The sequence below is a fragment of the Marmota flaviventris genome, chromosome 16 (assembly GCF_047511675.1).
Source record: "Marmota flaviventris isolate mMarFla1 chromosome 16, mMarFla1.hap1, whole genome shotgun sequence".
In the NCBI taxonomy this organism is placed as follows: domain Eukaryota; kingdom Metazoa; phylum Chordata; class Mammalia; order Rodentia; family Sciuridae; genus Marmota; species Marmota flaviventris.
In genome coordinates, this window is record NC_092513.1 from 50,476,055 (window position 1) to 50,489,460 (window position 13,406).

The 13,406-nt window shown below is 44.0% G+C and overlaps 1 protein-coding gene across 1 annotated transcript in view; it reads right to left on the reverse strand.

Moving 5' to 3' along the window:
- Window positions 1-20: 20 nt before the first annotated feature.
- Window positions 21-13,406, reverse strand: part of Enosf1 (enolase superfamily member 1) — a 34,575-nt gene continuing 21,189 nt past the window's right edge. The window contains exons 10-16 of the mRNA XM_027942930.2: window positions 11,167-11,254; window positions 9,384-9,518; window positions 5,417-5,458; window positions 4,514-4,643; window positions 4,119-4,218; window positions 1,454-1,535; window positions 21-931 (exon numbers count right to left, since the gene is read on the reverse strand). Coding sequence (XP_027798731.1) covers window positions 830-931; window positions 1,454-1,535; window positions 4,119-4,218; window positions 4,514-4,643; window positions 5,417-5,458; window positions 9,384-9,518; window positions 11,167-11,254 — 679 coding nt within the window. The 3' untranslated portion in view covers window positions 21-829. The remainder of the gene's footprint in view (window positions 932-1,453; window positions 1,536-4,118; window positions 4,219-4,513; window positions 4,644-5,416; window positions 5,459-9,383; window positions 9,519-11,166; window positions 11,255-13,406) is intronic.

Here is a 13,406-nt window from a genome sequence, read left to right on the forward strand (position 1 = left end):
AACAAACCCACCTAAGCCAAGCAAGCGTGTGCTGGATTCTGGTTTAGATGCTGCTTAGAGGGTGAGAATATATATTAGAGATTCTGACTAAACTATATTTTGCCCTTTTTTTTTCATGATTCATCTCATCCTAGACGCATTTTACATTAAAAGATAATTATCACTTAGGGGGTTGGGGCTGTAACTCAGTGGCAGAGTGTTTGACATCACATAACAAATAAAGGCATGCTGTCCAAAAAATAAATAAATAAAAAGATAATCACCACTTAAGAGAGAGGTTTTTTTTTTTTTTTTAAGGATTACAAAAATAATTCATGAAATACCATTTTGCCCCCATTTATTTTAGTGTGGTATGGATTCTCCTAATATGTTTACTGCTCAGAAAAAGGCTAGATCACATCAGGGCTAATAGTTTTTCCTTTGGTGCACTAACAGATCCCCTGGAGTCCTGGAGAACTATTTTTATTCTGCTAGTTTATGACAAGTGTTAGATAGAACAAATAAGGGATTGTTCCAACAAATTATGCAATATGTTGCTTATTTTCAAAGTATGATTTAATGTCTGCAGACTGGCGCTTGATGGAAATTTTGGTAAGAATATCTTCCTGGGCTTTGGGTTAGGTAAATCTAAATCTACTTAAGGATTAAATAGAATATATATTGGCTTGTTAAAAGAATCAAATTGAAATGATGACTGGGCTAATTCTTGAGTGGAACTTGTCTTGATTAGTAGGATAAGATTTTTTTTCTTCTCTATTTTTATAAAACTACCCAGGAAATTTTAAGCCTTTTCACTTAAGAAAAAATGGTGTTAGGGCTAAATGAACACTTAGTTTTCTTGAGCAGCAAGGAGCTTCTTCCAGACATCGCCATCTGGATATTGGTGTTTCCTTACAGAGTCCTCTTTCATTTCTGTTGAGTAGCCAGCATCCTAGCAAAGACGACATAGTCACTTGTGTTGATAACCACCAGGAACAAAAATATGTATGTTACTTATTCCTACTGTTCCTAATAATGCCAGTTAAGTCAGAAGCAATTCAATACTTTAAAAAGTTTTCAGACTGGGGCTTGGGGGGCATACTTTATTGGGTACTCACTAGGATTAGTTACAGAAACTAATCAAATTTCCTTTGATAGCACAACCCCTATTGGTGAAAATAAGCCACAATCTGAACCTGACCAGGACAAATGGCCCAGGTAATACCGACGTAGTCAGAAACTTTTAGGTCACTAACTTGTAGATGGTACCAATTTTTGGTTTTTTAAAGAATCCTTGTCAAGCTATTTAACCTCCATGCTGACCTTCCGGTCTTAGGAATTTGATTCTGACCTCTTAAAGAGCCATTTGTTTCTAGATATGAAAATAAACTCTAGGGAGTTAAAGCTTTGTGCCCTATGTTCATGGGCACATTAGTGGCTAGCAGCATCTGAGGTGTCCCAAGTCCCAGCTTACCTTAGGAGGCATGTAGGAAGCCTGCTTGATTACCACAGGATACTTGAAATGTTCATGCAGATGGTCCACATATTCACACATCCTAGAAGAGGGAATCAAATTGGGACAATAATGCCTGGAGTCAGATAATGCTTTTCTTAAGGCAGAGGGGGGACTGCCCTTAAGAAATGGACTCCATCACGGCTTAGCTGATTTCAAAGGCTTCTAGGCAAAGCCCTTCTGTGCCCTGGATGCTTTTCATCTGTGTGAAACAGCAATGTGGGGGCTGAGGTGAATCACAAAGCCCCTGGTATCTAAAAGTTCTGTGATGCCCTAAAAGCATCAGTTTAGATTCCATGAAGTATCTGGAATCACCTGGTGCCTATATCCCAAAGTTAGATGAATAGATTAAATCACCAAGTGAGTCTCTTTTCAGCTATGTGACTAGTTTAGAAGAGTATAGGTTTGGGTCAGTCTGTCAGCCACTTTCTAGTTTTGTGGTGGGAGGATGTGTTTATGTTTGGGGTGGAGGGGGACAGGTAACCTAAGCTGCTTTAGTCTCCAGATCATTAATAGCTGTGGCAGGCAGGTGGTGCGCAGCCTGGTGCTGGGACTGCATAAAGAAATTGGCAAATAAGTCTCATGGTTTTGGTGGACACAGGCACTAAGCCACTGACTGTGCTATGTGTCATCTATTAAGAACAGGTTGTGGAGGAAGACAGCCACATGAGATAGCACAGTTGGGCCCTGAAAGATAAGCAGGGAATAGTTGTTCCCTGCAAAGAAGGACGAAGCATGTGGGGTTGGCGTGCACTGTCAGTGTGGTGGTGTACAGGGGCATTCCCTCCAGCACTGCCAGTATTGCACCAGGAACTTCCTGCACTGAGGCACTGGGGGGCCCTCATTCTCATCCCTCAAGACCCGTGGGACTTCTCAAGGTTGGTCTGGACAGCCCTTGTTCCCAAGGACAGGAACTGAAATGAGAGCAGCAAAAGCAACATAACCTAGGAAGGTGGTTTTTCTGCATTCTAGAATCAGCCTATTCATTGGAGTGGGGATGACCTGGTGTCAACCTCCATCTTCCAGATGAACAGATGGGTTTAGTATAAAATTGTTTAGGCATATTAATAGGAAGTACCTGTGTACTCATTACTTTATTACTTATTACTTTGGGAAATGCACTGAGGGATACTGAGGTGTCCCAAGTCAGCTATCAAGAGCTTACCTGAATCACATTGAGCCACTGAAAATTCAGGTAAGAATGATATCTAGTATCCCTTTTTAAGCTTGGTACTTTCTTGATAAAGGTTGATGTGTGGAGCATTCCTATATGACAGGCCCTCTGTGTAATGCCATGTTGGAGTAGAGAGGACATGCTCCAGTGTTTAGGGAAGGGTGCTGGGCAGGTGGGCGGGGATGAGTATATAAGTATATAAATTTCCACTTTCTTTGCTCAGCATTTTGTGCTCCCTCAGTCAACAAAATGTGACTACTAAAACAAACAGCACAGTTATATCTGCCAATGGAAACATACTTAAAAGCTAATGAATAGTAACTGACTTTTTTGACCTAGTTCCTTTTTCTTTAGAAAAAAACAATTTTCACCTGGGCATTCAGCCTAACCCTACAAGTGACAAAACCTTTGAAAAGCACTCTAAATAAAGAAAGAAACCATTACAATTATAAAGGACCCCTGCTATGTGCCCAGACAGATCCCTTTATTTGGCTGGGAGGGTTACTGGGGATTGGGCACCACTGAGCCACATCCCCAGCCCTATTTTGTATTTTATTTAGAGACAGGGTTTCACTGAGTTGCTTAGTGCCTCACCATTGCTGAGGCTGGCTTTGAAATTCTGAACCTCCTGCCTCAGCCTCCTGAGCTGCTGGGATTACAGGCCTGCACTACTGCTCCAGCTCTATTTTTTCCTGAATTTGGTGTTTACCTTTCCAATGCCTGTTTTCATGCCCTCTCTGTGCATCATGTTTATTGAGCTTCTGTGTCACCTTTAACTCCAGGAGACCAAAAAGCACAGTAAGTAAAGCTTTATGGATGCAGTGACTGGAAGGATCCCATCCCAGTTTCACCTGGGGGCTGAGGTTACAGTGAAGCACTTGTCTAGCATGTGCAAAGCTTGGGGTTTGATACTCAGCATGGCAAGATAATAAAGTTCCCCTGGGCATGCCGAGAAGATGAACTAACTACATAAAGCTGCAGCCAGGTGGTACAGGACTCCAGGGTCAGAAGAGGAGACTGGATGGAAGTGGAGAGTGCATGTGTGCTGAGAGCTGGCTTCAGAAAAAGGAGCTGGTTTTGAGAGAGGAGGTCTGGATTCAAACTCCACCCCCAACATACTTACCAAAGTGAGTCAGCTACCAAGAGCTTACCTTTCAAGAAGGAACAATGACTATGCTCTGGTGGGTCCCCATTGTTATTGCCCCATGTGGAGAAGTCAAGCAAGACTCAAAGCCTTTGTGTTATAGTTTGTGTTCAGTTTATGAACACAAAAAGTAAATGCTACTATGTTAATTCACTTTGGAAGCTGACTTTCTTAAAGCCATTTTAGGCCCTTGTAACACTACACCAGGTTCTGAGTATTTCTGGTCTTGAGAGCAGAATCATAGAAGATATGACTTGAACCAAGGGGCACTACTCAGGGGCAAAGTGAATTAATGGCACATTACTGACCTGTTTTTAAGGCTTGTGGAGACTGATATGTAGTCAAATATAATCAGGTGCTGCACCAGTTCACAGAGGCCAACTCCACCCGCATGGGGGCAAACAGGAACTAGAAGAAAGACATTTCTATTTGATGCCAAAGGTAACACAGAGAGAGGAAGGAATGAAAGAGAACCCTGTGGTTTTTATTAATACCCAAAGGTGATTAAACCATTCATTAATACTGAATGAAATTCCAGGATGAAAATCATCAAAGATTCCTTGATTAGGGCTAAATGAAGAGTTAGAAAGAAACCAACAGGGAAAACTACAGGCTTATGTGAATTGCAAAGACCCCCAAGGGAACCATGGGGTCTGATGGCAGGAGAAACAGGTCTGGCCTGCAGCCTCTGCAGGGCCCTTACTTCCAAACTTCTTGGCCATCAGTAATACTGAGAGGTTTTCATTGACACTTCCCAGTCTGCAGCTATCAATCTGGAGAAACTGCAAGGCGTTCGCTTGTAGGAGTTGCTTAAATATCACTCTATTGTGGCACTGGAAATAGAATTAAAAATAACACAAAGAGAAGAGTCAGCCTTAGCCCTCAGGATCCCTAAGCCTGGCAACGTGGTGATTCCATGCCAGCTGTGACTCATCAGAGGTCTTCAGGAAGCCTGGGCTGTATTATTCTCACTTGGCATGTGGTGGCCCTGACAGTGCAGGCAGGGACTTTGGGCTCACTTCTTTACAAATCTGTGAATGTGAGAGTGTGAGTCAGGTACAGATCGCATCAGCCTGCCATTTATTAAGGAATAACTGCTGTGTCTATTGGCAAGTGGGAGTGAAGTGGAGCATCAGGATGAAGTACAGTAATAGCGATGAGCAGGTGGCACAATGACAAAACGGAACCATGGCAGAGCAGTATTGCTCCTTTGCTGGGAAAACTGAGAATCTGTTCCTCACACTGCTTGGCTCGTGGGCTGGCTGCAGCAGGTGTTGGCAGGCACTTGAGCTTAGTTTATAAGCACAGAAAGCGAATGCCATCATGTTTATTCAATTTGGAAGCTGGCTTTCTTGAAGCCATTGTATGCCCTTGTGATCATAACTTTAAATTGCTGCCTTGTCAATTCTGATTTGAAAAAAAAAATCAATGACCTGAGTCCCATGAATTATAGAAAAAGCTGCAACCTTTTAACCACATCTGACTCCAGACACTAAGGAACTGCTGATTTCTAAGATAACAAAAATTCCCAGCTCACAATGCAACAGGTATGGGAGCCTAATGTACAATGGGGTCCTCGGTCCGTGGTCAAGGACATGTCACTCACCTGCTCTCCAGTAGCGACGCCAATTCCTAATGGAACCAGTGCCTACAAGAGAAGCCAGTCTTGTGTCATTTTCATAAGATTTGAAACAACTCCTTGTGTTTAAAATATTTATAGCTGAAGAAGGAGACATCCTTGGGGTTGGACCAAGGGAAGTTTAAAGACTGGCAGGAAGATATCCAGGGGAATGTGTGTGTGGAGGGACCAACGCATGTCCAGAGAGGAAAGGCAAGCGCTGCTCACAGTTGCTATCGGTTCCCTTCCTGGCCCTCTTGCTCCAAGGCCTGTGCTGTGGTGTGGAACTGGGAGAAGACCTGGTCACTTAGTAGTGGCTCTTCATGGACACACAGGGTCCAACCTCTGCTTCCTGCAGGTTACCTCTCCCTTTCTTCTTTGTTCTTTCTTCTTAGCTTATTCTAGAACCCTCATGTGCTACTGTCAATTCCAAAATCCTCTCCCTTCCAGGTATGTGGATGACTGAGATCCTACTTCACAGATAAGGCTGAGACCATTGCTCACCTGTGAACTCTTCACTTGGTGAGTTGTTGGAATCTTAAGATATGATGTTGCTACTCTATCCTCTTGCCTGGCTCTGGAAAGCTACCTCACTCACCAGCCCCCGGGCCCTAAGCTGCTCCTCTGCAGCCTCCACTGAACTATGATTCTACAGTTGCCCACCTCAGACATCTTTGGCTCCTGCCCGGTTCCATCTCTTGATCACTGACACCCAGAGCCACACTTTCTGAGCTCTTAACTGCCTGTCAGGCACCATGTAAAATACTGACGTCAATCACTCCTAGTCACAACCCAGCCGGAGAGGAGCCATCAGTAGCCCCATTTTACAGATGAAGAAAAAGAGGTGCAAGGTAAGAACTGTGCCCCCATCACAAAACTAGAAGGATACATCTGGTTTGAACTTTAGGCCAATTCCAGCGCCAGAGGAGGCTCTTTCTACTGCATTTGGCCTGAGATCTCACCCAACTTTACTTTATGTGTGAATCACTAGATTAAGCCAGCTTCTCAGAAGAAATAGCCCTTATTTTAGAAGGCAGGTGTCCCTTACTCTAGCACTTGTCTTGCCTTAAGCAGGAAGTGTGAACTTGGCCAAGTTATGCACAAGTCACCTGAAGCCTTGGCTTCCTAATTGCAGCAGGTCTCAGTTTCAACAGATGGGTTCTCAAGCGCCTTTTCACACAATATTTTATGCTTCCTGAAGTTTCTAATTTAAGATTGCTTGGTTCTTTTATCTTAGAAGAGAGGGAGAAAAGGAAAGGTAAGGAGAGAAAACCATTTGAGTTACTCATTCTACCACTCTAAGGCCGTCTATGTGTGGCACTGACTATGTACCAAGTTTTTGTACCTCCTTGTCACTAATTCCTGAGTCTGCTCTCTTCAACCTGCCCTCCCCTTCATCTCCCCTAGATGAAGCAAGAGCCTCCCAGTTCCCATCCTATTTCCTTCTGCCCATTCTTCGCCTTCCACAAACCCACCCCCAATTCACTCCTGTTGCCATACCAGTCCACTCGCCCTTTCCTCCAGCCATCACTGAGATCCTCCAGTGGCTTCCTCTGGCTGTATTCTCTGAGCAATGGACCCCATTGTCTGGCCCCAGCTACTGCATTCCCAGCACCTCCCCAGCATGCACCCTGCATTCCCTTAGGTATCTCCATCCCACTCACCCCTCCCTTGTAGCTAGCTCATTTGCCCCCTTCCTCTGATGCCTGCTGAGGAAATGACATCCCCACACCTGTGTAGGCAAAACCTCGGAGCATCAAATTCCAGAAGAGCTTCTAAGGAGACCCTCCAGGTGGGCAGAGGTCAGGTGGGTGCTGGGGCATACAGCATACATTAGGGTGCAGCAACCCTTAAAGAACTCTAAGAAGCAAAGGCAAGTGGGACTCAGGTGAAAAGTCTTATTGTCCCATGACCTCTCATCCAGAGCTGCCCATTTCAGAACTACTCCTTGGAAAGTTCGGGTTTTCTTTAAATAAAGAGGTCTCAGTTGCTCCATGACTCCTGCTCTCATTCCCTTACCTGTAGTATGGTGTTCCCTACATTATCACTTCTGTTCTCTCCCCATCAAGGTCCCCTGTCACATAGGACCACACCCATCATCCTTCTCACCCTTCTTTCTACTGCATTCGGCCCAGGATCCCATCCAACTTTACTTCATGTCTCAGGTTTTTCTCTTTCATGAGGCTATAAGTAGAGAAAGGAGAGAATTCCTGAAACAGGTTTCTGATGAGTGTCCCACCTAAAGTAGATCATATGCTGATTTAGTGAGAAAACTGGAAGAACAAGTCTCTGAGCCTCTGACTTCATACCCTTGTAAGACCTGTGAGTTTAGGTAGGATGCATCGAGGTGTCCCTTCCAGAACCTGGAACTAAGACTACTCCATCACAGTTAACTTTTATGCAGGGGGCAGGGGTTACTGGGGATTGAATTCAGGGGCACTCGATCACTAAGCCACATCCCCAGCCCTATTTTTGTATTTTATTTAGAGAGAGGGTCTCACTAAGTCGCTTTTGCTGAGGCTAGCTTTGAATTTGTGATCCTCCTGCCTCAGCCTCCTGGACCACTGAGATTACATGTGTGCGCCACCACACCTGGCTCAGAGTTAACTTTTAATGATCAAATCCTAATAGGGGAGAACAGAGTTATGCAAAATCACCTCAGGGAGAAAATGGTTCCTAAGGGGGCAAGACTTGGCTGGAAACCAAATGAATGTAATAACTCAATAGTACAGGGTGCAGGGGGAAAGGGTTATCCAATGAAAACACAAGTCAGAGGCAAATGTTCCCGGGGTAGAGACAAGGCTTGGGACTCAATATCTCTGCTGCCAGAAGCAAGTATATCAGCTTGGCGATGGCCGTACTGGGCCATTGTGGTCTGAAGCCAGCACATCTACAAATTCCACAGCTTGTGTTCCATACTCACCCTGCAGCTCTGGCTTAATACAGCTTCTGACAGAGCTTGTGCTGGTTTGAGGATAAAAAACCTAGACGTTCTAGTTCTCTTTATGAATTAACCAACTGGCATTCTGGCTTCATAGGTCAATGCTATAAATATAAGCAAGCTCTCCAAGACAGACAAGACTTCTCGGATATCCTGACATATGATTTTTTTTCTTTTTTTTTTTTTTAATGTATGAAGTTCTTTCAGAATGTGAAAGGGAGAGGGGCTGGCTCCCAATTAGTATGAATTTCTCTCGGGGGCTCTTGGGAAACACAGGAAACTTTCTCAGGGAGACCTGACATTGATTAACAAAGCAAGCCTTTCCTTCTGTGACATCCAGAGAAGTCTACACTTTTTGTTTCATTCTGGGTGAATGAGTGTGGATGCTCCTCACTTGCAGTGAGGATAATGATAAACCCATTGTAAGTGAAGAGGATACTAAGTAGAAAACTCATTGAATACACCACCCATGGAACATCCTAGCTCAGCAGCACTGCATACTGCAGATCACTGGTTATTTCCCCTAGTGATCGTGTGGATGAGCAGGAGCTGCTACTTGCTTCTGCTTGCTCCTGCTCAGCATCTCAAGAGTATTGTACTGCATATTGCTAGCCTGGGAAAGGATGCAAATTCAAAACTTGAAGTCTAGTTTCTGCTAAATGCCTATCACTTTTGCAACATCATAAAGTGGGGAAATCATATGTTGAGCCATTTTAAGTCAGTGACCATCTATATCTACATATCAATCATATTTCTATATTTATAAAAGTATGAGAACCATATCTATTAATCTTCAGATGGCTGATAGCCTTTAAACTTTCAGCAACTTTCTCAAACAAATGGAAATGGAGTCTGCAGTTCCCGTACTTGTCACATGTTACAATTATTTCAAATATTCCATGAGGAAATGTAAAAGGGAAAACTCAAAAGAAATTTTGGCATCTTCCATGACCCTTCTGGAAAACTAAACAAAAAAATAAATGGCCAATGCAGCAGAAGCATCAGTTTACCCACCTTGGAAATGGCTGCGTGCCCCAGGATGTCATCAGGGGACGTTGGCTCTTCAATCCACAATGGCTTGAACTCAGCCAGCTTTGACATCCACTCCACTGCCTCAGGCACATCCCAGCGCTGGTTGGCATCCATCATCTGTAAGGAAATGGACTTCACTCTGCTGCAGGGGTGACTCCCAACAAGGAGACATTGTCACTCTGTACCACCAACTGCTGAGGAAGATTCACCTGACATTTCCTTTTTTGAGGACAAGCACATGCAGCCCAAACAAAAAGAACCAAAGAGTAGCCACTGTAATTAGAACTCTGGCTCTAGATACTGTCTTTTTTGAGGAGATGCAAATTGTTCATGAAGACTCTATAATGTCTGAAAGTGCCCTGGGCTGGGTCTCAAGAAGTACTTGCTAGACCCTGAAGCTCAGGCCCAGTTTACATTGAGATGCCCCCACACCCCCACAAATAGGTGTGTTTTGCAGTGTTAGTTAGATTGTTGGAACCATTTTATCATTCTGAATCATATGCACAGTCAATATTGAGTTTGCTCAAGAGTTATTTATTGACTACTACCTACCATGTGTCTGGCACATTAATAAATAACTACTTAATGAAATACCTGCTTCCCTGGGCACTTCATGGATTTTGTTTCATTTAATCCTTATAAAAACCCTACAAGGCAGTTCATATTAACCTATTATAAATAGAAAACTGAAATGCAGAGACGTAACTTCCTCAAGAACAGTAAGGTAAGTCAAGGGTGAATTCAGGTCCAGGCCTCACTTGCCCAGCCCTGGATCTCTGTAGTGTGTGCTGCCACCCTGCCTGGAAGCCAGGGGCTGGGTGTGCAGCACTTGAGCAAGACCCTTCCACCCCGACTACCCCAGCCTTCCCATGCTTGGAGAAGACAGAAAAGGAAATCTATCTATAGAATGTGCTAAGTGTGTGAGCTCCCTCACAAGACGGTGAGAAGCAGAAGATAGTACACTCAGGATCAATTTTCATCATAAATTATTTGGATGAGGATGACCTCATGAAACAAAAGCAGCTAAATTAACTCATGTATAAATAATGGGACTTCTGATTCTGCTGCCACTTCAAGGAATCCACACTTCAATTTTAATGTATGAAACAAGCCTTTTAACTTTATAAAAAAAAAGATTCGAGGTGGCTGGGAAGTGGCTCAGCGGAAGAGCACTTGCCTCCCATGTGTGAGGCACTGAGTTCGATCCTCAGCACCATATAAAGTAAATAAACAAAATGAAGATACTGTGTCCATGTATAACTAAAAAAAAATTTTTTAAAGAGATTCAATGGTGACCTCCTTTCATGAAAATATTTTACACATAATAACTGTTTCATAACAATACACAGTCAGGAATGACCAATCCTCACATTTATTTCTGCCAGAGTTTCAATACTTCTTCACACTAGTTCCCTGAAAGCCGCCTAGCTGATGAGCTATGTAGGGAATTAATGACTGACACATCAGGGCGTCAATGGGAGACCCATTTGCTTGAGCTTATTCATATTAGCAAGATGACCAATCTATCACCCTGGTATTATTTAGCTTGTTCTGCAGAATTCAAAAACTAAAAAGTATCAGCCCCCATTTTTTAAAAAGAGTTCACCTACTACAAGGCCACAGAATCATAATTCCTCTGACAGTAAGTTTTAAAATTCCCACTGTTTTTAATTCTTGCTTGAAACGAGTTCTTGCTTGAAATGAGTTTTGGCCCTGAACAAAATGGCAAGGTGGCCACTTCTTAGTGGTGTAAGAGGATATTTACCAAAGTCTTCTCTGGTCCAATCATGTCTCTGATGAGGCGGCATCGACGCATGTCATCCTGGAGATCAGCCCCAACCTTTACTTTAAACCTATAAATACATTTGGTTGGGTAGTTTGGATCTGTCTTCTGACTTGGCAAAAGCTCCTGGATTTTCTACAGAAGTGACTCTCTATGTCAATAATCCACAGACCACATTTTCCAGTAACCTCTTGGTATTTTCCAGTCAATCTTTAGACAAGCGGCTTGAAAATAAACCTGCAAACTGCATCTCTCAGTACCCAGGATCAGGGCAATGATTTTCAGTTACCTACAGTTAAGGAACTGGAGAGAGAAGTTAAATCTCTAATATAATTAACTGAGTTTTTACTGTGTCATGAAAAGAAATTAAGAGCAAAAAGGAACAAAACTGGGAGTGTGTATGTGCTAAAGGTCCAGCCCCAGCCCCACTCTCTCATTCCACTCCCTAACTTTACCACCACTACTACCTCCCTCCTCCCCGCTGCCTTGTTGATCCAACACCACACCTCCTGACCTACCCAGCCTCACTTTCACTCTCAACCCCTCTCCTAGAACTACAAAATGTCACAGTTGGAATTGAAGAGGATAGTGGGGCTGATGTGGTTTGCTAAGACAGCCACCCTGAGAAATCACAAATGAAGAGTCTGATTTATAAAGCACCTATATTTGCTTAGCCCTTCCCATAGCGGGCCTTATCTTAAATGAGCCCATGAGAGGAAGGCCTTGGGGCTAGTCTGTTCCCTCTGGTGCAGGGGCCTAAGCCCCAGAGGGAGAAAAGGACTAGGCCACAGCACTGAGGAGCAGCAGAGTGTGGCCTCAGGCTCCCTGCAGAGATCTCCTTCACACCACATCTGACATTTTCAGGGAGCTCCCTAATCTGTCTTGATGTGCAATTATGCTCTTGAAATAAAAGCCTCTACATTTGTTCCCTGTGACTTTGCTGTCAGGAGAGTGTCATTGACCAGAATGTGGGCACTGTCATGTGGAGGAGGGGACACATTGCCAGGCCACTGGCAAGTGCTCTCTCTTATCAGCCTCTGCTTCCTGTGCGATCCTGGCATCAAGGTTGCACTTAGGGCCAGCAATGGCTGCTGGATGTTGCTTCAGACTGAGCCAGGACTGCTCAAGCTCCTTCCTCTGCTTCTCTAAGTGCCTACAAAAATCCCCAGCTCACACATACCCAGGCACTTACTGCCCTTTTCTTCCTGAGCGCAATACTGTACCCTCTGAAGACATTTCTACACACAGTGGAGCTTGACTACATGATCTGTGGTGCTTGAGAGAGGGCTGCTGGCCACAGCCTCTGCATGTCAGGCTTCTAGTGTTGGGAGGCCCATGAAATTTTCCTGGAGCGTGGCCTACTCACCAGATCCACTGCTCTGGACTCCTGAGTCTGGAGGAGGGCAGGAAGCCTGCACTGAGCACCTGCTCTGAATCTACCTTATGCTGGTCCTTGTCACATATGGCAACTTTGAGGAGAACTATCAATTAATATTATTTCCATTTTATACAGAGAGAAAATGCAGTGGAGCAAGAGTGAGCAATTTGCTCAGAATCACACAGGTTTGTAAGGAATGAGGAGGAAAGGCAGGATTTGATTCCAGTTCTATCATATGCCAAAGTCTCTTTCTATTGCTTTATGCTGCCTCTTTTATATCTTTAGCTGAGGAGTTAAAAAGAATACACATTAGTGTGCACATCAATCACCTAGGGATCTTGTTATAATGCAGATTTCAATGTAGCAGGACTGGGGAGAGGCTGAGACTCTGCATTTCTGACAAACTCCCAAGCTCCCAGGTGCTGATGCTCCATGAACCACACTTTGAGAATCTGCAGAGTTGATCAATCACAAGCCAGGTAAAAGGTGCCACCTTTATCTACACTCATGGGCTTATAGTGGCTGGATCAAGAGGGAAAACAGTCTCTGCTTCCTACTGTATATAAGGATTTGGGGTTATTGACAACCACGATTCATTCAGAGGAAGATCGTAGGAGTCTCAGGGGTCCATAGTTATATACGAAGGAGGGAGAAGTGCAGGTGTTCCATCTGATCAGGAGGCAGTCTGGGGAAGGGAGGATTGTCACTCCAGTGGAAGAGGAGAAACCTGGCTCCTGGAAACTCCATGAAGAACCAGGACCAGTGGCAGAAAGTTAGTTGGAAGTGAAGGGTTGCCAATATTCAAGACCCTTCTAACACTTAATGGCCTCAAGCAATGGAAAAG